At 40.7% G+C, this 25,128-nt stretch overlaps 1 protein-coding gene across 1 annotated transcript in view; it reads right to left on the reverse strand.

Annotated features, from left to right (window-relative positions):
* Positions 1-11,742: 11,742 nt before the first annotated feature.
* LOC105468377 (WD repeat domain 44) overlaps positions 11,743-25,128 on the reverse strand; it is a 107,522-nt gene continuing 94,136 nt past the window's right edge. The window contains exons 15-20 of the mRNA XM_011718491.3: positions 20,422-20,613; positions 19,628-19,729; positions 19,291-19,406; positions 18,292-18,419; positions 17,494-17,628; positions 11,743-12,797 (exon numbers count right to left, since the gene is read on the reverse strand). Coding sequence (XP_011716793.1) covers positions 12,703-12,797; positions 17,494-17,628; positions 18,292-18,419; positions 19,291-19,406; positions 19,628-19,729; positions 20,422-20,613 — 768 coding nt within the window. The 3' untranslated portion in view covers positions 11,743-12,702. The remainder of the gene's footprint in view (positions 12,798-17,493; positions 17,629-18,291; positions 18,420-19,290; positions 19,407-19,627; positions 19,730-20,421; positions 20,614-25,128) is intronic.

A 25,128-nucleotide genomic window follows, 5' to 3' on the forward strand; every position in this document is an offset into this window, starting at 1 on the left:
ACTATGATGGTTGCAAAATATTGATTTTCCAACTCTAGCGCTTCTTCCACATTCACAATTGAATTCTACTGTAAAGTTCTCTCCCTTCTTCATTTTATTTATTTAGCTATTTTTTAATCTATTATTGGTATGAACTTATATTTTTACTATTTTTTTAACATGTCCTAATTCATTACTGTATTTAATTATTTTGAATCTCAATTTTCCCAGATTTGGCCCATGGTCCCTTCAAGGTGGTACCTGTCCTTGTGACATACCACCATCATTTATTTTGAGCACTTCCTTAATTTCTGGCATAAAAATATGCTCCAGGCTCACCTTGTGCTTACCTTGCCCAGCCCTGGAATCAGCCATTCTCTAACAAGCTCTGGTACACTAAGATCTTTCAACTCCAGCTTACAGCTGTATCACGACACGGTAGGTCAGCCCTGAAAACACCAAGGCTACGTTTGTGGGATCTTCATGAAAAGCTGTCTTTTGGGTACAGGATATTTTCTGGGAAGTAACGGGAAACAAAATTGGTCAGAAAGTTGGCCAGAGAGCTAGAATTTTCTGTGGCAAGCAAATCGGAATCAGTGAAGGTTCCTGATCAGAATTCTTGACTGGAAATTCTAGTACAAAGAATGGGAAAAGGGTGTGCTCGAAGATTGATTTGGTAGAGACTGGATGTATTAGTTGGGGACATACAGTCTGGAGGAGGCAAGTATATACAGTTGTCCCTCGGTATCCAAAGGGAATTGTTTCCAGGACCCTCATGGGCACCAAAATGCGTGGATGCTCGTGTCTCGTATATAAAATGGTGTAGTATTTGTATAACGTATGTACATCTTCCTGTATATGTATTTTTTCCGAGGCACAGTCTCATTCTATTACCCAAGCTGGAGTGCAGTGGAATGATCTCAGCTCACTGCAACCTCTATCTTCCGGGTTCAAGCACTTCTCCTCCCTCAGCCTTCCAAGTAGCTGGGATCACAGGTGCGTACCACCACGCCCGACTAATTTTTGTATTTTTAGTAGAGACAGGGTTTCAACACGTTGGCCAGGCTGGTCTCAAAGTCCTGGCTTCAAGTGATCTGCCCACCTTGGCCTCCCAGAGTGCTGGGATTACAGGCGTGAGCCACCGGGCCCGGCCTTCCTGTATACTTTAAATCATCACTACTTGGCCGGGCGCGGTGGCTCAAGCCTGTAATCCCAGCACTTTGGGAGGCCGAGACGGGCTGATCATGAGGTCAGGAGTTTGAGACCATCCTGGCTAACACGGTGAAACCCCGTCTCTGCTAAAAAATACAAAAAACTAGCCGGGCGAGGTGGCGGGCGCCTGTAGTCCCGGCTACTCGGGAGGCTGAGGCAGGAGAATGGCGTAAAAACCCGGGAGGCAGAGCTTGCAGTGAGCTGAGATCCGGCCACTGCACTCCAGCCTGGGCGACACAGCGAGACTCCGTCTCAAAAAAAAAAAAAAAAAAAAAAAAAAAAAATCATCACTACTTATAATACCTAATACAATGTAAATGCTATGTAGATACACTCTATTGTTAAACATTTGTATTACTTTTTATTATTTATTGTCATTTTTTCCTTTTATTTTAGAATGTTTTTGATCTGAGGTTGGTTTAATCCATGGATGCAGAACCTGAGGATATGGATGGTCAACTGTGCTTGATCTCCTTATATTAATTAAAAAGAAAATTCTGTAAAACACCTCTCTCATAATTCCTATGTATAACATAGGAGCATAACAGCTAAGACAAATGAAACCAACTGAAATCCCAGTTTTATTCTTGTCCATGTAGTATCAATTTCTTCTGCCAACGTTATTTTTTGTGTTTTGCCAGCAAAGAATACAAATAGCTGGTTTGAGCCTCATCTCCTTTCCCTGGCCACCCTCTAGTGGAGGTGAAATGAAATTATACAATGGCCTACACACAGCAAGCCTAGAGGGAAAAAGAAACAGCTATAGGTAAATTAGGTGGTGAAATCACCACAGTTAGAGTTGGAGGGATTGAAATATCTTTGTGTCCAATCCCTTATTTTGCAGATAGGGAAACTGAGGCCCAGGGAGGGGGAAGCTATTTGCCCAAAGTCATAAAGCAGCCAGAACACACTCTACTCCCTGATATGCAGCATCATTTTAAAGAAAATTTTTAAAAACTTTTCTATTAAAAAGCCCATTTTAATTCATAAGAATTGACTTAATTTTTGTAATATTTTTTCACCTTATATATATTTTATATATAAAGATATTTACATATATTATATATATATATATTTCAGAACTTTACTTTCAGGAATAGGGATGGACAGTTAGTAGTTATTTCAAAATATCATACATCTCACTCCATTCCCAATTATTTTCAAAATTGTTGAAAGAAAAAGTGATCAACAAAAAACTGTCATCCAAAGAAATGGAAGTTGAGGGGGATAGACTTGATCCAAATGATGGTTCTGTGACTTCAAATGAATTTTTATGCAGTTCTGAATGTGGGACAGGGTTATAAGAGATAATTGCTTAACGCAGTGGTCCCTAACCTTTTTGGCACCAGGCACCAGTTTTGTGGAAGACAATTCTTCCATGGATGGTAGGGTGGGCTGGGGTGGGGTGGGGAATGATTTTGAGATGAAATTGTTCCACCTCAGATCATCAGGCATTAGATTCTCATAAGGAGTGTGCAACCTAGGTCCCTCAAATGCACAGTTCGCAATAGGGTTAATGCCCCTATGAGAACCTAATTCCACTGTTGATCTGACAGGAGGTAGCGCTCAGGCGGTAAAATGCTCACCAGCCTGCTGCTCACCTCCTGCTGTGCGGTCGGTTCCTAATGGGCCATGGACATTACCAGTCCGTGGCCCAGCAGTTGGGGAGCCCCAGCTTAAGGTCTACAATACACCGGCCCTCTAGGTGTAAATTCAGAAGTTACTGTCCTAAGTAGTGTACACCAGTTTAAATAAAAGACCTGAAATGGAGATCGCGCCACTGCACTCCAGCCTGGGCAACAGCGTGAGACTCCGTCTCAAAAAAAAAAAAAAAAAAAAAAGACCTGAAATGTCTTTTTACCTGCTGATGTGATGGAGCTGGGAGGATTTTGGTACCTTTTTTTTTTTTTTCTTTTTTTTTGTGAGACAGAGTCGCACTCTGTCGCCCAGGCTTGAGTGCAGTGGCACAATCTCAGCTCACTGCAAGCTCCGCCTCCCAGGTTTACGCCATTCTCTTGCCTCAGCCTTCCGAGTAGCTGGGACTACAGGCGCCCGCCACCACGCCCAGCTAATTTTTTTGTATTTTTTTAGTGGAGACGGGGTTTCACCATGTTAGCCAGGATAGTCTCGATCTCCTGACCTCGTGATCCTCCCGCCTCGGCCTCCCAAACTGCTGGGATTACAGGCGTGGGTCACCATGCCGGGCCGGCCGGTACCTTTTTAATGAATAATGACGACCTTCCAAATGATGTACTGCATTGTTGTTAGTGTATCTGACAGCTATCTTGTTGATTTGCAATTTGGTTTAGCAATATAAGCTGTCATATTGCTTTATGAGGTTTGTATTTAATAACAGCACTAGCAATTTCCAGTTGTGTCCCACTCAATCCTTTTCATACGCAAGATTTTATCCTCAAACTAATCCTGGGAAGGAATTGTCCTCCAACTTCTACCACTCTGGTCCAGGACACTATCATTTCTTGCGTGGATTACTGCCCATTTTCCTAGCTGCTTGCTCAGCCTCTGGTCTTACCCATTCTTGACACCCTCTGCCCACCCCACTCTTCACATGAGAGCAGCCCATTGCTCTCAGAACAATACATGAAGGCTGAGTGTGGTGGCTCACGCCTGTAATAATCCCTGCACTTTGGGAGGCCAAGGCGGGCAGATCGCCTGAGGTCAGGAGTTCAAGACCAGCCTGGCCAACATGGTGAAATCCCGTCTCTACTAAAAATACAAAAATTAGCCGGGTGTGGTGGCGGGAGTCTGTAATCCCAGCTACACGGGAGGCTGAGGCAGGAGAATCGCTTGAACCTGGGAGGCGGAGGTTGCAGTGAGCCGAGATTGTGCCACTGCATTCCAGCCTAGGTGACAGAACGAGACTCCTTCTCAAAAAAAAAAAAAAAAAAAAAAAAAAAAAAAAAAAGGAGAACAATGCGTGAAAGCTCAAAGGACCCAGACCCAGCTTACCTTATGCCAGTCCTCCTCGTCCTTCATATTCTACCCCAGTGGTCTTCAACGTTTGTTGCTCAACATAATTCCTGACATGTTTTAAAATTGACATCTAAACTTTTACATCATAAATTAAAATACTGGAGAGAATGCAATTGTGGCATTTTGTAAATATTTTAGAAGAAATCCTACATTACTTTTGGAATCTTACTGCCCTAGGAGTTTTCTTTTTAAAAATAACAACTTCATTAAGATATATTTATCATACCATAGGGCTCATATCATATCAATTTGACAGCATAATTCCTCTAAAAAACATGAAGACAAGCTCCTTAACAGTTGGAGGCTATACATCATTCCCTTTTCTTTTAGAACATGTAAGTCCATTCCTCTTCCTCCACAGATTTTTATTCTAATATTTTGTATTCTGAAAGTGATTATATAGATCATCTTGTCATACTTCCTTGCAGCAAATAATCAGATACACATGTTAAACTTGAAATGATTTTTAATTGTCACCACAATGCTCTAAAATGTTAACACTTTTCTTCTGAATTAAAATAGCTTTACAGATGATTTGTTTATAAGTTATATTATTAGACAATCAACAAAAATGTAACTTTTTTTTTTGAGATGGAGTCTCGCTCTGTTGCCCAGGCTGGAGTGCAGTGACGCGATCTCAGCTCACCGCAACCTCTGCCTCATAGGTTCAAGCGATCTCCTGCTTTAGCCTCCCAAGTAGCTGGGATTACAGGTGCATATCACCACACCTGGCTAATTTTTGTATTCTTAGTAGAGACAGGGTTTCACCATGTTGGCCAGGCTGGTCTCGAACTGCTGACCTCAAGTGGTCCGCCTGCCTTGGCCTCCCAAAGTGCTGGGATTATAGGCATGAGCCACTGTACCTGGCCACAACAATTTTAATCAATAATTATTAAGCATGAGGAGTACATTTTTATTGGAAACACAGCTCTAAAGTGTATGGGGCCATTTTTAGTTCATGTTTCTGTGGATTACTTTTACTGCTGGAAGACAGGGTTCGACATCAACTTTGTTCCTATTTTTCTTTTCTTTTATAGATATAAGCATTGAGGAACCTCATTCACAAATTTAAATAGATGAGAATGGAATTTTTTTATAGCAATGCCACCCATTTCTTTGAACCCTTTCCAAGTTACATATAAAAAAGTATTCTATGATCAGTTATTTTTAATGATTAGCTGGCAATTAAGTCCTCCTTCAATGTTACTGAAAGCAATGAATTAGAAACCACTTGACTGGGAAAAAGACATGCTATCCCATTATCAGAGTATCACTAATTTTCTCAGCATCAACACCAATATGTTGGATTGTCCTTCTATTTATATCTCTGGAGGTTCTCACACCCTGTGGCAATGCTCCATACTAACTTTTGGGATGGGCGAGAAGTATGGTTTTCTTTATTGACGGTAGAGATAGGCAATCATGAAAGGGGAGGTGGGAAAGATTCTGCAGGTTGCCACTTCGTCAGGCAGATGGATTTTGGGAATCTGAGTACATATGAAAGTGAATGATCTGGAAATTGATTCCTTTAAAACTATCTGTGCCTACATATGCCTTGAAAAATCTTCATACACCCTCAGGGGTACGTATACTTACTTATCTTTAACTACAGCTGCTTCAACCCAGGAGTTCTTGAATTTTAGTGCTCATCAGACTTGCTTGGTGTGTTTCTAAATATGCAAATTCCAGATCAGGCTCCCAGACATTCTGATTCCGGAGGTCTGGGGTGGGGCCCGAGACTTTTTTTTTTTTTTGAGACATAGCCTTGCTCTGTCGCTCACGCTGGAGGGCAGTGGCGCGATCTTGGCTCACTGCAACCTCCACCCCACAGATTCAAGTGATTCTCCTGCCTCAGTCTCCTGAGTAGCAGGGACTACAGGCACGTGCCACCACGTCCAGCTAATTTTTTGTATTTTTAGTAAAGACGGGATTTTTTTTTTTTTTGAGACGGAGTCTCGCTCTGTCACCCAGGCTGGAGTGCAGTGGCGCAATCTCGGTTCATTGCAACCTCTGCCTCCCGGGTTCACACCATTCTCCTGCCTCAGCCTCCCGAGTAGCTGGGACTACAGGTGCCCGCCACCACGCCCGGCTAATTTTTTGTATTTTTAGTAGAGACAGGGTTTCACCATGTTACTCAGGATGGTCTCAATCTCCTGACCTCATGATCCGCCCACCTCAGCCTCTCAAAGTGCTGGGATTGCAGGCGTGACTCTAGGGCAAGCCTCTGAATGAGGAGGCTAAGCTGCCTACTTGGTTCTGTGTGGCCACACAGGCCCCAGGGGAATGAACACAATAACAGCTCTTCCTGATTGTTGATTACTGGCCAAATCCATCCCTAAACAATGCCTCCCCTAACACTTCTCCTTCCTCACTTGATACATGGCAGGTTCTCTAAGCTTGCTCACGTGGGTGCTATGATGAGTCCACAGGCCAAAGGAGGGATGTGTGTCTTTTTCAAGAATGTTTTCAGGTAATGGTGAGAGGTGATCAATAAAATTTGCAAGCCATTTGTTAAACACATCCATAATTAAAATCAGTATTACAATGAAGTTATAATAAAGATACAGGTAAAAATTACTAAAAAGTCATCACTTCCTGATTATCATACTATGTTGTACTACCATTTATGATCTTGAGATTATTTATTGTTATCTTTATGGTGCAAATACTATGTAACAGTGCTACAGTGCACCATGTTAGGTGATGTCACATTGTTAGCTTAAAAATTGGCCACCGTGGGAGTATTTATACCATGGAAATTAGCAAATATTACAAATTTGTTTTTTTTTTTGGAGGGTGGACTGTGAAACATTTACTAGTACACCACTGGCTATAGGCCTTGGGCAATTCATGTCCCTACTGTCTGTCTCTTGGCCTTTACCTGAATGAGTTAGCTGCTTAAACTTCTATTCCTAGTTCAGGGATTCTTAGTTGTTGAAAACAGATTCCTGCATCCCTTCTCCAACAGACTATGATTCAGTGCACGTTAAACTAATTCCCAGGTGCTTCTGAGGAAGGCATAGCAGACCACAATTTTAGAAGTCCCCATGGGGTTGAAAGGAGATGACCTGGAAAGAGGAAAAACGAAATATCCTGCTCTTGACATTAGTGCACAAGAGTGAAAGCTTTCATAGAATTGCTTATAAGCTTAAAATAACTCATTTCCCTAATGAAGATGCATGGAAGCTTGGCTGACTCAATGGTTTATCAAACGGTTTATTCCACTGATAAGTGAATGACTATGTTAAGGCAAAAACTGACCCAAGGAAGTCAGTTTCCAACATCTCTTCAATTACTCTTTTACATATTGTTGTATGCACTGCAGTAGACTCAATTCAGATCAAATATTTGTTGAACATTACTTACAAGGACCTGTGATTGACTTTCATACATATTCTATGGGTGAAATCAACCATAATAATCAATAAAGTGGAATGATTCTCTTCTGCATCTGCTTCAACTTCATCCCCTGTGAGTTTTGAGGCTTCCCACCACCTTCCACTCATTGCCACCTCTGTCTGTCCCAGCTGCTGCTGCCTCTCCAGTGGTCTGTACCTCTCGCCACCATACCACTTCACCATTCCTGCTCTTGCCACACACAGAGCTTCATTATGACCAAGTGTGCCTTTCTTTTTTGCCTCATGCAAAACTCACTCTAGAGAAGACTGTCCTAATTAAGGACTCTGACTTAACAAGGGTAGGTTCAATTTAAGTTCACTTTGGCCATACTTAAAATAGTTGAGTTTTTTTCCCCCCAGAGACAGAGTCTCACTCTGTCGCCCAGGCTGGAGTGCAGTGGCACCATCTCGGCTCACTGCACCCTCCAGAGGCCTCCTGGGTTCAAGCAATTCTCCTGCCTCAGCCTCCTGAGAAGCTGGGATTGCAGGCGCATGCCACCATGCCCAGCTGATTTTTGTATTTTTAGTAGAGACGGGTTTCACCATGTTGGACCATGGCCAACAGCCAGACTGGTCTCGAACTCATGACTTCAGGTGATCCACCTGCCTCAGCCTCCCAAAGTGCTGGGATTACGGGTGTAAGCCACAGTGTCCAGCCAATAGTTGAGTTTTACTAATGTTCAACAGGCTTAGAAAACAGATTCAGTTCTAGTTTGCACTGCTTCACTTTGTTTTGTAAACGACTTAGGTTAGTTTAATGGTTCACTGAAAACTTAATATTTGAAATCTGCTCAGAGGTTCAATAGAATAGTATAATTCTTTGTTGCTTCTTGGTCCCTTTTCTGTTTGGTTCTGGTCCTAAGAGAAGCAAAGCACTGACATCTGTTGCAATGTTCTTCCCCCTCTCCAAGTAGGGATGGTGAAAATCTAAGGCATTTCTCCTAGCAATTTTAAATTATGCCTTTGGTCTTCTTATCCAAATAATACACACTGCAATATTTTAAATGTTGGGTACCATCTAGAGGAGACAGTGTATACTGATCCAATTGATGAACATATTTTGAGAAAAAAAAAAATCAGGAAAAATGCTTCTCAATATACTGATCTTGTAATTAGATACTGTAGTAGAACTCAAGTCACTGATTGTGCCATTCTGATGCCACAGAAGATCACAAGTTATAATGTCAGCAGGAATTTGAATAAATGAATGAGAAAGTGAGGAAATCCTCAGCTGCACTGTTTCTGAAGGACTGCCGGCAAGCACATAGACCATCAGAGTTAGAAATCTTAGTCCAAAGACTTCATTTTAATAGACTTGCAGAGAACTACTTATATTTCCTGAAGTCACAAGGCCACCACAACCAGGATTACAAATTGGGGTTCCCAATTTCTATGCAGGAACTTCTTGTAATTCATACATTGTTTATTCTTTTTTTCTTTTTTTTTTTGAGACAGGGTCTCACTCTGTTGTTCAGGCTAGAGCACAGTGGCGTGAACATGGCTCACTGCAGCCTTGACCCCCTGGGCTCAAGCCATTCTCCTGCTTCAGCCTCCCAATTTGCTGGGACCACAGGCATGTATCACCATGTCTGGTTATTTTTTTTTTCTTTTTTTGTAGAGACGGAGTCTCACCATGTTGCCCAGGCTGGTGCTTACTGTTAAGAGTTCATGCTTTGTACTTTCATTTTAAGGACCACCTTCGATCAATAATTGGAAATTCTGACAAGATATATATTTCTCTATCTCCTATTGTTATTCACAGTAATAAATAACAGGTACAACCTGAATGTTTGATGGATTGCTTAAATTGTGCCCATAGGATGGACACTACCTCAGCCAGGTGTAAGAACGTACCCTCGATGTGATGTAATGAAAAGAGCAATTCACTTCCTGAAAGTCCACAACCCCAGTTGAATCATAAGAAAAACATTAGACAAACCCAACGTGAGGTACATTCAACAAAATACTTGACCAGTACTCCTCAAAACTATCAGGGTCATCAAAAGCATGGAAAGTCTGAGAAGTTGTCATAGCTAAGAGGGGTCTGAGGACACATGACGACCAAATATGGGTAAAAACTAGTGAAATCTGATTCAAAGTGTGGAGTTAATAATAATATACCAATATTGGTTCTTTAATTGAAAAATATAACATGGTATCGTAAGAAAAATAAGGGAATATAACTACTTGTTTCAAAAGTTAAGTTTATTCACTTTAATAGACTATTGGTTGCTCTAAGATTATATGATAGTGCTTGGCCTACGTTTTTAGCATTAAAATGTCTTCTCTTTTATTGGGGATAGTAGATGATGTCTGTTAAAAATGTTAAAAAATGTCGATGCCCTATGTCAATCCCTAAAATTCTGTGTGTCCATGAAATCCCTATGTCTAGAAAGTGTTTCTTGCCGGGTGCAGTGGCTCACGCCTGTAATCCCAGCACTTTGGGAGGCTGAGGCAGGTGGATCACCTGAGGTCGGGAGTTCCAGACTAGCCTGACCAACATGGAGAAACCCCACCTCTACTAAAAATACAAAATTAGCTGGGCATAGTGGCGCATACCTGTAATCCCAGCTACTCGGGAGGCTGAGGCAGGAGAATCACTTGAACCCGGGAGGCAGAGGTTGTGGTGAGCCGAGATCACGCCATTACATCCTAGCCTGGGCAACAAGAGCGAAACTCCATCTCAAAAAGAAAACGTTTCCATATATCATATTATGTTTTTTTTTTGGTCTGGGAGAGTACTCAGGGATTTGTGACAGGCAGTAAGAAATGTACATCTGTTGAGTTTACCTACTGGTTAGGCACCAAGCTTTACACATACATGATTTCTTAGCAAATCTTTGCACTTTAAGTTAGGTATTCCCATATTACAGATAAGGAAGTAGTAGTAATGTAGGATAAATAACTTGCCCAAGGAATGTGCTAACGGGAAGGAAGCAAATCCAAGTTTACCTGACTCTAGAACCTGTGCTCCTTTTTTTTTTATAATACCATATCACTTATTATAGAGAATATCTAATGCTCATTTTAAAGAGAAATAGTGTTCAACTTTTTTGTATATACTTTGATGCTACCTTTTCAAATTCAGTGTATTCATATAGCAATAACAAGTGTCGGTATTATGCTTTTTTTTTTTTTGAGACAGAGTTTCGCTCTTGTTGCCCAGGCTGGAGTGCAATGGCGCGATCTTGACTCACCGCAACCTCCGCCTCCTGGGTCCAAGCGATTGTCCTGCCTCAGCCTCCCGAGTAGCTGGGATTACAGCTGCTCGCCACCACGCCCAGCTAATTTTTTGTATTCTTAGTAGAGATGGGGTTTCACCATGTTGGCCAGGCTGGTCTTGAACTCCTGACCTCAGGTGATCTACCTGCCTCGGCCTCCCAAAGTGCTGGGATTATAGGCATGAGCCACCATGTCCAGCCAGCATTATGCTTTTAAGCTTGCAACCCAACTCGTTTTATCTTTTTGGTCAAGTAACCATACAAAACCTATCAGGAGATAAGTCATATAATAATACCCTGATTATATGCAGTTAAAACAATCAACACCACAGCTGACTACAAGTTCTCAGGCAGAAGTTAGTGAAAGCCAAGCTGCCTCAAAGAGCTGAAGACATCAAGTTTAAAAAAGAAACACTGGATCAATCACAATGCCACCCAGACCTTGAGACTAAACAAACTGTGCCTGGTTTTTAGAAAGCCAATAGCGTAACAATTCAGTAAGGGAGAGTACAAGAGAGTGAGGGGGCCAAAGTAACCAAAGAGAGATGAGGAGAGGGGAGGGGGAAAGGGAGAGGGAGAGAGCACAGTACTGGCAAGAAGAAAGCAACAAACAATATGTAATTTACTAGAAAGCCTAGAACACTCTAAGACCATGCTAATCAACAAGGATATGTCCGTGGCTCCCCAACTTCTCACTTACATGCTGAAAACAAATGCAGTAAAGAACACATAAGCATACAGATGAATTATTAGCAGTGTTCAATTTAAAGCTAGAATTAAAACAATTTTAAAGGCATGTAACTAATGCATTATAATTTAGGGATCTAAAATCTGGTCTTCTGTTGCTAAAATTTAAATGATTAAAACAAGAGTTTATTTTTCTTGCATTCCTTGATTTACTGAAGTCAATTAAAAATAAAGCCATGTTTAAACAAATGTTGGAGACCAACTTTTAATAATACATATTTAATTTCAGAAACATATGCTAACCATCAACAACATGATCAGGGTTTCATTGCCCCAGATGTTATTTCATTGGTACATTATATTGATATTTACAAAGGCTTTCAAATTCAACAACACAAAACAAAACAGCTTAATTTTTAAAAACTACAATGCTTTAAAAAAATGTAAACAGTTTCATTTTTACATTATTGTAAAAAAGAAGACTCACTCCTTAATGTGGCTTAATTTTTTTTTAAGTGAGCAAAGCCTGGTGCTCATGGATAAAGAATGAAAATAATTCTTTACATAGAAACATTGTGCTCCAGTGTGGCAAAGAAAAAAAAATTATATGTACATATATAAAGAAAAGAATCTTAAGCCCACAATTTAGACCACAAAAAAATCTTGTCCCCAAATTGAGAAATTTATAAAAACCATTTACACATGGTTATTGACCTATTGGAAACCTATATAACATTTTCAAAACAATAACTCAGTCAAAAGATACTTTTCTTAAAAATGAAATCTTGTGCAAAAAAAAATTGTTTAAGCTAGAAACAAGACTATTCCCCCTAGTAAGAGGCCAAAAGAGCCACTGAAATAATTTAACTCTGTTAGATTTAATGCATGTAACCAAAAGGCACATACATGTGATTAATATATTAATATATTTTCATGCAGAAACTTGTGCATGTTCATAATTATACAACGAAAACACAAACATAACAAAACAATAAAGCCTAATGTTTGGCAATGTTATTCTAGCCATATTCCTTTCTACTCTATCGGCCTGGGGTTTCCTAGATCATTAACACTGCCTCTCAAAAAATATATTATATTTGAACAACTTTCAATAAAAATTTAAAAAGTATGTTAGCTTGGAACACTATATTTTTTCAGTTCTGATACATATAGAAACTTATTGATATGTTTATTTTAAATGCCATTTCAAATTAAGATACATTTTTTCTTTTATTAACAAACACTTTGATTGCTCCAGTGAAGTCAGCAGAGAGAAGAACTTCTGTGTTATCTGTCTTCATAATACCTTAAAAGCATAAAAAATAGTTTTAAGTTGATTTTTAAAGGAATATGAAGCCTGCTGCCACAATTATCACATGCCCATGACCCTCCACCTTCAGGGGAGATATCATCTCCCGACCTTTTCAGTCTCCTTTTCTGGCTGGCTCCTGTAATTCTTTCATTCTGCTGAATCTCTCCTCTGCTCTGAGACTCACTTCCACTTACCTTGTCTTGGCTGGTCTTTCCCTGGCTTGAGGATATTACAGTCTCCTGGGGCCTGGATGCTTGGACTTATTCCTAGGCAGCCCAGGCATCTAAGTCATCTAATGCTTCATTGCATGGCAAGAAGCTAGTGTGTCATTCAACCTCAGGACTGCAGTGCTGGCAGAATGGGATCATCTGGGCAAGTCTGTTGCTAACAGGGGTATCTAGCGAGGTTGCCAGTAAGGGTTATTGTATAGCAGACATACTGAAAGTGCCATGAAATGAAGTACACATTCGCTGTGTGAATGCTGACAGCACCTTTTGCCATATGGTCCTTACTGAAAAGCTATATAACTATGCTGAATGGCATAAATGCCTACCTCTTACATTTGCCAGTTGCATAAAAGCATTTAATAAAAAAATTCAGTGTTAACTAACTCTATTATACATAGGTGAAAATTGAGATTTTGAGATTTAAAAAAGAAGAAAATAATCCAAACTTTAACTGGAAAGTTGTGGACAGGATGAGTCACACAAAATGGTTTCCCTTAGATGTGCTAAAAACATATCCTAAGTCTTTGAACATTCCTTTACCACCCTTTTGGCATATCTCATAGCAGTACTGTGCAGTGGTAGTAGCAGCAGCAGCAAAGGACTTAGGAATATGAGAAAGGATAGAGAAGAATTCACCATACATATAAAATGCTTTGTAAGACACAATAATAATGAAAATAATAATAATGAAAATGATAACAATAATGCCTACTACATGCGAGGCATTTTGCTAAGCACTTTTACGCATACAAGTATATATATATATTTAGATAGAGCCTCACTCTGTTGTGCAGGCAGGAATGCAGTGGCACCATCGTAGCTCACTTGGAACCTCACACTCCTGGGCTCAAAGGATCCTTCCACCTCAGCCTCCCTACAGGCATGTGCCACTGTGCCCGGCTAATTATTTAATATTTTGTGGAAACAGGGTCTTGCTATGTTGTCCAGGCTGGTTTCAAACTCCTGGCCTCAAGTGATCCTCCCGCCCTGGCCTCCCAAAATGTTGGGGTTACAGTCATGAGCCACCATGCCCAGCCTATACATGTCATATCTAATTCTTATTGAAACTCTATAAACTAGGTTATCATGATTATTTTACGCATAAGGAAAATTGAGGCTCAAACTGCCAAACACGTCAGGAACAAAGAGAGAGGGCAATTGGATATATTTTGTGATCCTCCACTTCGGGTTTAAGAGAGTTTATTCTTAGACTACACCTACATGGGTACAAAATGACAAACACAAATCTGAGTACAACCCACTAAAATTTGTGCCTCTTAAAAAAGGACCCAGTTAGTTAAGTGAGCCTTGTTAATGTGGTACATTTTTGAGAAGTTAAAAAAAAACCCCTGTACCTTTTGCTTTTCCTCAAATTGTTTTAAAAGCTAGAATTTCCTGTGGAATATGCAGGGGAAGTATATAGAATGTAAAAAGGTAGTACTGGGGAAAAAAGAAAAGAAAAAAAAAAAAAGGCCAGGTGTGATGTCTCATGCCTGTAATCCCAGCACTTGGGCCAAAGTAGAAGGACTAACCTTTTTGAGGCCAGAAGTTTGAGACCAGCCTGCGAAACATAAGGAGAACTCATTTCTACCAAAAAGAAAAAAAGAAAAAAAATTAGCCAGGCATGGTAGTACGTGTAGTACTAGCTACTTGGGATGCTGAGGCAGGAAGATTGCTTGAGCACAGAGTTCAAGGTTGCAGTGAGCTATGACTGTACCACCGCACTCCAGCCAGGGAAACAGAGTGACACCATGTCATTCATTCATTCATTCATTCATAAGTAAAAAAAAAAAAAAAAAAAAAAAGAAAAAACGTAAATGACCTAAGTTAGAAGAGAGAAGCTGGATTTGATTCTGAGAAGGAAAGAAAAAGAAAACAGAAAACAGTTAAACAGGCATTTAGTAAAGGTTTAATCATTCTAACTTGGTTTATTTTTGTATCTTGTACTGAAAGAAATGCTAGACTCAAGTTCATCTTTGTTATCAAAATTTTTCTTCACAGACAGAAGGAATAGTGTGTAGTGAGTGGAGTAGATAGTGCAAATAATAGTACAAAAAATTACTTGAGATTAAACTATTGATAACTTTTTAGCATTCAAATACGTTAGAAGCACTCTTTGTACATTGTATCTATTCCTGTGGCTTTATGACCTGTTTGTAATCTGTAGCATGAGACAATACAGTCAATAAACTATTATGCAATCAATTTAAAAATTAAAAAAAAATATATATATATATATTTTTTTTGAGTTGGGTGTCCTTCTATGTTGTCTGGGCTGGTCTTGAGCTCCTGAGTTCAAACAATCCTCCTGCCTCAGCCTCCCAAGTACCCGGGATTACAGGTACACACCACAACGCCTGGCATATCTATTTTTTTTTTAGACAGAGTCTTGCTGTGTCACCCGGACTGGAGTGCAGTGGCGCGATCTCCATCCACTGAAACCTCCACCTTCCCGAGTTCAAGCACTTCTCCTGCCTCAGCCTCCCAGGATTACAGGCATGCACCACCATACCTGGCTACGTTTTGTATTTTTAGTAGAGACAGGGTTTCAACATGTTGGCCAGGCTGGTCTTGAACTCCTGACCTCAAGCAATCTGCTCACCTTGGTCTTCCAAAGTGCTAGGATTATAGGTGTGAGCCACCACACTCAGCCACAACTGGTTTTAATAATACAAACTTGTTTTCACTAATAATTGATCCAAATCTGCATGGTCTTACCATACTCTTAAGGACGAGCAGGACTAGTTACAGATTTTTTTTTTTTTTTGAGATGGAATCTCACCCTGTTGCTAGGCAGGAGTGCAGTGGCACGATCGCAGCTCACTGCAACCTCCGCCTCCCTGGTTCAAGCGATTCTGCCTCAGCCTCCTGAGTAGCTGGGACTACAGGTGCGCACCACCATGCCCAGCTAATTTGTGCAGTTTAGTAGAGATGGGGTTTCACTACGTTGGCTAGGATGATCTCGAACTCTTGACCTCATGATCCGCCCGCCTTGGTCTCCCAAAGTGCTGGGATTTCAGGCGTGAGCCACCACAGCTGGCCCAGATTTTTATATAACTGATTGGCACTCGATATTACTTGTTGACAGTTTGTTCTCCCTTCCTAATATGAGCACTTTATATAACCGGAATTAATACTCATTCTCAAAGCATATATGCTACAAATGGCAAGAAATTACAAACTTGTAAATAGCCATCTATCTCAAGAAGCTGTTAACTTGTGGCAACTAGAAAAATTAGCTCTGCTTCATTTGGGTTTAATTCATTCAGTCGGCAAATGTTCATTAAGCGCCTACTATATGAAGGTAAGCGCTGTGTGAGACACTGGCAATACAGCAATAAATAAGACATGAAAAGTCTCTGTCTTCTAGAGATTACAGACTAGTAGGAGAGAGACAGATAATAAAGAAGTTTTATATTTGTATATATTGTTTGCACTTCTCTAAAGAGAATGGTTACCTATAGTTATGAACATCTAAATTTCTCTTTTTTTTTTTTTTTTTTGAGATGGAGTCTCGCTCTGTCACCCAGGCTGGAGTGCAGTGGCGCGATCTTGGCTCACTGCAACCTCCGCCTCCCGGGTTCATGCCATTCTCCTGTCTCAGCCTCCCGAGTAGCTGGGATTACAGGCGACTGCCACCACATCCGGCTAATTTTTGTATTTTTAGTAGAGATGGGGTTTCACCGTGTTAGCCAGGATGGTCTCGATCTCCTGACCTCGTGATCTGCCCGCCTTGGCCTTCCAAAGTGCTGGGATTACAGGCGTGAGCCACCGCGCCTGGCCCAAATTTCTCATTTTTAATTCTCAGGTGAATTTAAAACAGGTAAAACTTTGAGGAAATATATTACTGAAAAGTTCAGAAATGGGTATCTGACAACCATTAAGTTGCAAACAAGAAATATTCTTTGGTGGCTCACGCCTGTAATCCCAGTGCTTTGGGAGGCTGAGGTGGGTGGATTGCTTGAGCCTAGAAGTTTGAGACCAGCCTGGGCAACATGGTGAAATTCCATCTCTATAAAAGTTCAAAAAATTAGCCTGGCATGGTGGCGGGTGCCTGTAGTCCCAGCTACTCAGGAGGCTGAGGCAGGAGAATGGCGTGAACCCAGGAGGCGGAGCTTGCAGTGAGACAAGATCGTACCACTGCACTCCAGCCTGGGCGACAGAGCGAGACTCCGTCACAAAAGAAAAAAAAAAATTAGCTGGGCATGGTGGTGTAGGCCTGTAGTCCCAGCTACTCAGGAGGCTGAGGTGGAAGGATCACCTGAGTCCAGGGTGGTTGAGGCTGCAGTGAGCTGTGACTGCATCATTGCATTCCAGCCTGGGTGACAGAGCAAGACTCTGTCTTAAGAAAAAAGAAAAAAGAAATATTCTTTATACTAGTGAAAACCTCATTATACTCATATGAGACAAATGAGGTTACTAAATACTGACTAGAAAAAAATATAGGACAAATAAAGATTTACCAGAATGTGTGAGATCCAAAAAGTCAGCATCTTCACTTTTCTCGTTCCCTTCTGAGTTTTCAGATGGCACATCCAAAGATAACATCAAACTTGGGTTTGGTGCAAAGATGGCTGATGTAACAACTGCATTGTGGGCTGCAGAAAAAATTTACTTCAGGATAACTGACAAATTGGATACCAAGACAAACACAATAGTGTATGTTATATGCCAAATATCCTTAAAAACTAACACAGAAGTAACTAAGAGTGATTTAAAACCCAAAAATTTTTCTAAGAAACATTACATATAAGTTCTGAAATTCCCTGACTTCTCAAATTTTAGACCAAAGTTCTTCCTTAGTATAGATAAAACAAGTAAAGCCAAATGCAAAGCAGTTTATCAGTGTCAAACTGCCTCTCTTAAAATAATGCCTACATGAATTTACTTCTTCTTTTTTTTTAGACGGAGTCTCACTCTACCACCCAGGCTGGAGTGCAGTGGCGCGATCTCGGATCACTGCAACCTTCGCCTCCTGGGTTCCAGCAATTCTACTGCCTCAGCCTCCTGAGTAGCTGGGACTACAGGTGCGTGCCACCACGTCCAGTTACTTTTTTTTTGTATTTTTAGTAGAGACAGGGTTTCACCGTGTTAGCCAGGATGGTCTCGATCTCCTGACCTCGTGATACGCCAGTCTCGGCCTCCCAAAGTGCCAGGATTACAGGCGTGAGCCACTGTGCCCGGCTATGAATTTACTTCTAGCACATACCCACTTTAACTTGATTCTCTTATAAGACACACAAAAGCAAGTATTTACTTACCTTTAATACCTTCCCAGAAGTCATTACGATCTCTCCTGACTGAAGTAAACTTGCTTAGGTCATGGTAAGTACTCCAGATATAAACATACTTATCTTCTGAACCACTAACGAGGTAAGTAAAATCATGGCTGAATTTGGGGAAGAAAGGAAAAGCAAATAAAATGTGTGTGTATATGTTTAACGGTTTCCTTTATCAGTGCTTCCTACTTTGTGATACCTAAAATAACACCTGAAGGAGCTTGTTGAATATGTAGACTCAAAGTCTCACTCTAGATGTTCTAAATGTGTAGGTGTGATGTAGTGGCCTGGCACTTGTATTTGCATCAAAGCTCTAAGTAACTGTGACATTAGTTAATCCATGTTGGGAGGAATGATGATTTAAGGTGTGAAAGACAGGAGCAGAATACTTTACCAATTGAGTTAATTACTGTATAATTCAAGAAAAAAGAACTGGTAAGAAAAGGACTGAAAGAAGAGGGCTAGAAGGAAGAAAAGGTAGCTAACCTTCAGGAGAGTGTCCGGAACCCAAATTAGAAATTTAAATAATAATGATATGTAAAGTTTTGAATATAAGACACTGTGCTGTGGGGTGTTAAAATGCTTTCTTAAGAGTCCTAAAAGGTTCCTTCCTTTCCTAAAAGGTTCAAGGCAATGGGGCGGGGATGGGGGTGGTGGGATGAGCCATAAGCCCCTTCTTAAAAGGGTAAACAAAGGTACAAAAGCAAAAACTCTAGAGATGAGAGTCTTCTAATCCCAGCTCTACAACTATGACTTTAGGCCAATCACTTAACTTTCTGAGTCTTGGTTTCTTCATCTGCAGAATAGGGGCAATTCGAATTCTATATACTAGATAGGTGGACAAGGTAAGTATCGCATGATAAAATACTAGTTGCAAAAGTGAAAAGAACCCCATTAAACATAAGGCATAGACCAATGGAAAAATGGAAGTAGGGGAGAAATGTTCTGATCTCTTTTGGGAATATCTCATTGCCAATTTACCTGAAACTTGCTTTGATCTGGCTGCTGCTATTGACGTAACCCTTATACTTCATGGACAGTGACAAATCTCTCAAATCATATAGTCTGATTCTGGAGTCATTTGAGGTTACCAATATCTAAAAGCAGATCAAATGAAAAGTTAAAAATATCATGTTTTAGTACAAGCTAAGTTACAACCCAAAAAGGGTGCTACACACATACAAACAAATATACCTCAAAACCAGAAGAAAAGTGGTATTCCACAAGAAAGAGAATACATTTTTTTTTGCCAAGATATTAAGAACTTCCAAGAATCTACATATAGTATGGAGAGAGATGGTTTTGAATACTGTAGTACCTTATTTTCTCCAGGTAAAGGCTCAATGCCAGTAATTTTTCTTCCAACCTTGTTACGCCCTCTAGTAGATCGTACATGTATTTGTGTATGGTATTTCAAATGCTAAAAATAAATCATACATTTAACATATTAGAATTAGGAGCATGTGTGGTGGCTTGTATCTGTAATTCTAGCTACTCCGGCAGCTGAGGCAGGAGGATTGCTTGAGCCCAAGAGTTCGAGGCTGTAGTGAGCAACAATAATTGTACCACTATGCTCTAACTTGGGTGACAGAGTGAGACTTTGTCTCTATAAAAAAATTCTTTTTGCTTGGGCATGGTGGCTCACGCCTGTAATCCCAGCACGTTGGGAGGCTGAGGCAGGTGAATCACTTGAAGTCAGGAGTTAGAGACCAGCCTGGCCAACATGGTAAAATCCCATCTCTACCAAAAAATACAAAAATTAGCCGAGTGTGGTGGCACATGCCTGTAGTCCCAGCTACTCAGGAGGCTGAGGCACAAGAATCACTTGAATCCAGGAGGCGGAGGTTGTAGTGAGCCGAGATCACTCCACTGCACGCCATCCTGGGCAACAGAGTGAGACTCCATCTCAAAAAAATTTTTTAAAAAATTAGAATGAGAAGACATCTTAAAAGTCATCTGCATCTGTTCCAACTCTTAAGACAGACATGGTATTATTTGTCCCTATTTAGAGAAAATGCAGTTAAAGCCCAGAGGGGATAAACAACTTGTCCAAAACCATGAAAGTGTTTACTAAGTATATAATTATATAATTTACAAAAAACAATCATTTACCTCTGTATCATAGAAAATACATCTGCCATCATATGTCCCAATCACTGCATATTTGCCATTCTGACAGAAGTTTGCAGCTGTGATCAATTTCGTCTGACCATCTACTTCATTCCACAAAGCCACTTTTTTGTCAGGTATGTTCCAAAGGCGGAGCTTTCCATCCAAAGACCCACTTAGAAAATACCTGTCATCCTAAAAAGGTGGCAAAAGAGAAAGCTTTCATTTTACCACATCAAGAAAAAACTCATTAGCAAATCAAATCAGTAAGTCTATTAGAATAGTTTAAAAATGTAGATTTCAGGGCTGGGCGCAGTGGCTCACACCTGTAGTCCTAGCACTTTGGGAGGCCAAGGCAGTGGATCACAAGGTCAAGAGATCGACACTATCCTGGCCAACATGGTGAAATCCTGTCTCTAGTAAAAACATAAAAATTAGCTGGGCATGGTGGTGTGCGGCTGTAGTCCCAGCTACTCGGAAGGCTGAAGCAGGAGAATCGCTTGAACCCGGTAGGCGGAGGTTGCAGTGAGCCAAGATCGCACCACTGTACTCCAGCCTGGCGACAGAGTGAGACTCCGTCTCAAAAAAAAAAAAAAAGATTTCATTTAAAAATTTTTATTCTTTAAGCAAGCATTATTTTATGCACTGAAAGCAGTAACAACAATTAGAAACCTCACTATTCACTTTGAGAAATAAAATTCTAATTATCATATCCTTAAACTGCCCTTTTGCAAGATAGGGATGTTAATAGATAACGTGTTTGAGTGTGTATTGAATGGAAGAAGGTTCTGTGGTCAAGTAAGTTTGAGAAATTCTGGGTTACAGAAAGTTAAACTCGATTCTCAGTTAACCTGCATTTTGAATCTCCAAAGAGAGGATAAAACAGGTAGCATTTTTCAACATATTTAACCACAGACTTTTTTGGGGGGGCGTGTTTAGGGGAGATGCTAGACCTTTCAGGAACATGCTATGAGAAACACTATCCTGTATCATACCTTCCTCTGGGATACATGTAACACTTGGATAAAGAGAAATATCAGTTAGTGGCCCCCCAAACCAGTCATTTTTGGAACCCTAGCACCATGCCAACAGAGAATTACTTCATTATTCAAATTCTGCTCTCAGATCAGGGATTCTCAACCTGCAGCAATTTGACCCCAAAGGGGACATCTAGCATTATCTGGAGACATTTTGGTTGTCAAAACTGGTGGGAGGATCAGGATGCTACCACTATCTAGTGGGGAGAGGCCAGGGATGCTGCTAAATATCCTATAATGCACAGCCTTCTCTCCCCCGTGTAACAAAGAATATCAACAGTACTAGGCTTGAGAAACCTGCCTTAAACTAAATCAGTCCTACCACTAAGCTGGTTTTGTTTTTGGCAACATAAGAATTTTTCTTTCTTTATTTTTATTTTTTGGTGATGGGGTCTCAGTTTGTTGCCCAGGCTGGAGTACAGACGTTCGATCACAGCTTACTGCAGCCTTGATCTCCTGGGCTCAAGTGATCCTCTCACCTCAGCCTCCCAAGTAGTTGGGATCACAGAAGCACACCACCATACCTGGCTAACTTTAAAATTTTTTATAAAAATGGGGTCTCCCTATGTTGCCCAGGCTGGTCTTGAACTCCTGGCCTCAAGTGATTCTCCTGCCTCAAACTCCCAAAGTGCTGGGATTATAGGAGGGAGCCACCATACCCAGCCAAGATGATGATGATTCTTTTTTTTTTTTTTCCTTCCCCACCCCCCCGCCCCCGCCCTAAGGGTTTCTGTTCCTTGCCAAAAATTATTATTCTTACCCATCTCTGAAACCTGTCAAAGACAATCTACAAATGATGGACATCTTCATGGCTATGGTATAGTAGGGTCACTCAATGTGTACCAGTAGAAGAGCTGAACAAGTAAAAACTTAGTAATTGTCACATACGTACATCTATGTGTGTGTATCTCCATTTTGTTGTTATTTTTATTTTTTATTTTTGAGATGGAATCTCACTGTCACCCAGGCTAGGGTACAGTGGCACAATCTTGGTTCACTGCAACCTCCACCTCCCGGGCTCAAGCAATTATCCTGCCTCAGCTTCCTGAGTAGCTGGGATTATAGGCATGCACCACGACGGCCGGCTAATTTTTGCATTTTTATTAGAGATGGGTTTTCACCATGTTGGCCAGGCTGGTCTTGAACTCCTGACCTCAGGTGATCTACCCACCTTGGCCTCCCAAAGTGCTGGGATTACAGACATGAGCCACCAAGCCCGGCCCATTTTACTATTTCTTTTCTAACTCTGCTACCTTTCTTCCTTTAACATTATAATAAAAGTCATATTTCCTAAAAAAAAAAAAAAAAAACAAAAAAACCCAAGTCATCACGACCCTATTCTTTCCTAGCCCCTTAAAAACACTCCAGGTCAGTACGATTTTTAGAAATAGGGCTTTATAGTTTCCAAAATAAAACCAAATAAAAGCACTATAAAAAAATCATTGGCTGGGCCAGGCGCAGTAGCTCACGTCTGTAATTCCAGCACTTTGTGAGGCCAAGGCAGGCAGATCACTTGAGGTCAGGAGTTAGAGACCAGCCTGGCCAACATGGTGAAACTCCATCTCTACTAAAAATACGAAAATTAGCTGGATGTGGTGGTACATGTCTGTAATCCCAGCTATTTGGGAGGCTGAGGCAGAATTACTTGAACCTGGGAGGTGGAGGTTGCAGTGAGCTGAGATTGTGCCACTGCACTCCAGCCTGGAGACTGTCTCAAAAAAAAAAAAAAAAAAAAAGAAAAAAAAATTCATGGCTGAACAGAAAGTTTAATAAATAATAAAATACCACATGGAAAACAATCGGATGGGTGCAGTGGCTCATGCTTTTAATCCCAGCACTTTGGGAGGCCGAGGTGGGCAGATCACTTTGAGCCCAGGAGTTTGAGACCAGCCTGGGCAACATGGCAATACCCTGTCTCTACTAAAAATACAAAAATTAGCCAGGAATAGTGCAGGCACAGTGGTGCATGCCTGTAGTCCCAGCTACCTGGGGAGCTGAGGCAGGAGAATCACCTGAGCCAGGGAAGTTGAGGCTGCAGTAAGCCGAGACTGCACTACTGCACTACAGCCTGGGTGACAAAGTGAGATCCTGTCTCAAAAACAAAAAACAAAAAACAAAAAACAAAAAAAGAAAGAAAAGAAAAGAAAAACAATGAGAAAGAAAACAATCACAACTAAATATCTCTTTCCAACCTGATACTTTATAGCTAAAACAGAGTTATGGAAAGATTCATGTATGGAAAGATTTTGCTCACAGTTGCTGATGGGGTAAATCCATCCTTTTGTTGTGTGTATAGGGGACAGGGGTGGGGGTGTTATTCAGAAAGAAGACTCTAATGACTTGATCATCAAAACTGGTAAGAATTAACATAGTTTTACTGTTTGTGATAGAGGTGGAGTCTCACTGTGTTGCCCAGGCTGGTCTTGAACTCCTAGCCTCAAGCCATCCTCCCACTTAGCCTCCCAAAGTGCTGGGATTATAGGCGTGAGCCACCAAAATTCTTAACCAGGTCTTCTTCTTTTTTTTTTTTTTTTTGAGACAGTCTCGCTCTATTGCCCAGGCTGGTGCAATCTCGGCTCACTGCAGCCTCTGCCTCCTGGGTTCAAGTGATTCTCCTGTCTCAGCCTCCCGAGTAGCTGGGACTACAGGCACCTGCCACCACACCTGTCTAATGTTTGTATTTTTAGTAGAAACAATGTTTCACCATGTTGGCCAGGTTGGTCTCCATCTGTTGACCTCATGATCTGCCTGCCCTGGCATCCCAAACTGCTGGGATTATAGGCATGAGCCACCGCGCCTGGCCCTTAACCAAGTCTTCAACGGTTTGGAATTATCACTGCTTTATGTTATAAGCCTGCTCAGGAAAGGAAAGTATATTGAAAACAAGTCAGTCTTCTCCTTAATTTGGGGGAGATGAAGAAATGTGAATATGATTAAAATGTTACATTAAAAAGATAATGGGTGTTAAACATATAAAGATGAGGACACCACTGGAAATGTAATTATAACACCAACATAGGTAAGGGAAACTTGTTGCTAGGGTCAGCTCAAGTCCTCTGCTTAATTGAGCTAGTGCAGTCAGCACCGACATGTGATTTCCCTTTTGCTTACAGTTGTAAAAATCTGTAACTAATTTAGCCTTAAGCATTTGGTGGCCCTATCCTCTAGGGGCATACAATAGGTCTGCAATTCTATGATAGCAGATTTTTCTCATTTGGCTGAAATCATATGAAATACTTTCTTTCTGGGGGAAAGATATGAAAGGATTTTCTATACTGAAAAGGAATAAAGAAGGGATATCAAGACTAACAATACAAATTCAGTATATCTTGTAATGAATTTTCATCTTTGCCTCTTTCAGTCTTTTTCTCTGTCTCTTCCCCCCCCAATCTCACTATTTCTGTCTAGGTACTTCCCTTTCTCATTTATCCATCTGCTTCCTCTTCTTCCTCCATCTCCAATATCTGTCATCTTTAATAGGATAGTTTATTTCATTTATTTATACCTTGCATGTCTTAATAAAGATTTGAGATATAACATCCCCAGTTTTTCTAATGCAGATCAGCAGAATATTTCCTTTCTCATTTCTAAAGCAAAATGAAACACAAAATTAAATTGCTCATAACTATGTAGCTGTTAATAACTTTTTTCCTGTAGTCCAATTGCCCTCCAG

Source organism: Macaca nemestrina, chromosome X (genome assembly GCF_043159975.1).
Source record: "Macaca nemestrina isolate mMacNem1 chromosome X, mMacNem.hap1, whole genome shotgun sequence".
NCBI lineage: Eukaryota > Metazoa > Chordata > Mammalia > Primates > Cercopithecidae > Macaca > Macaca nemestrina.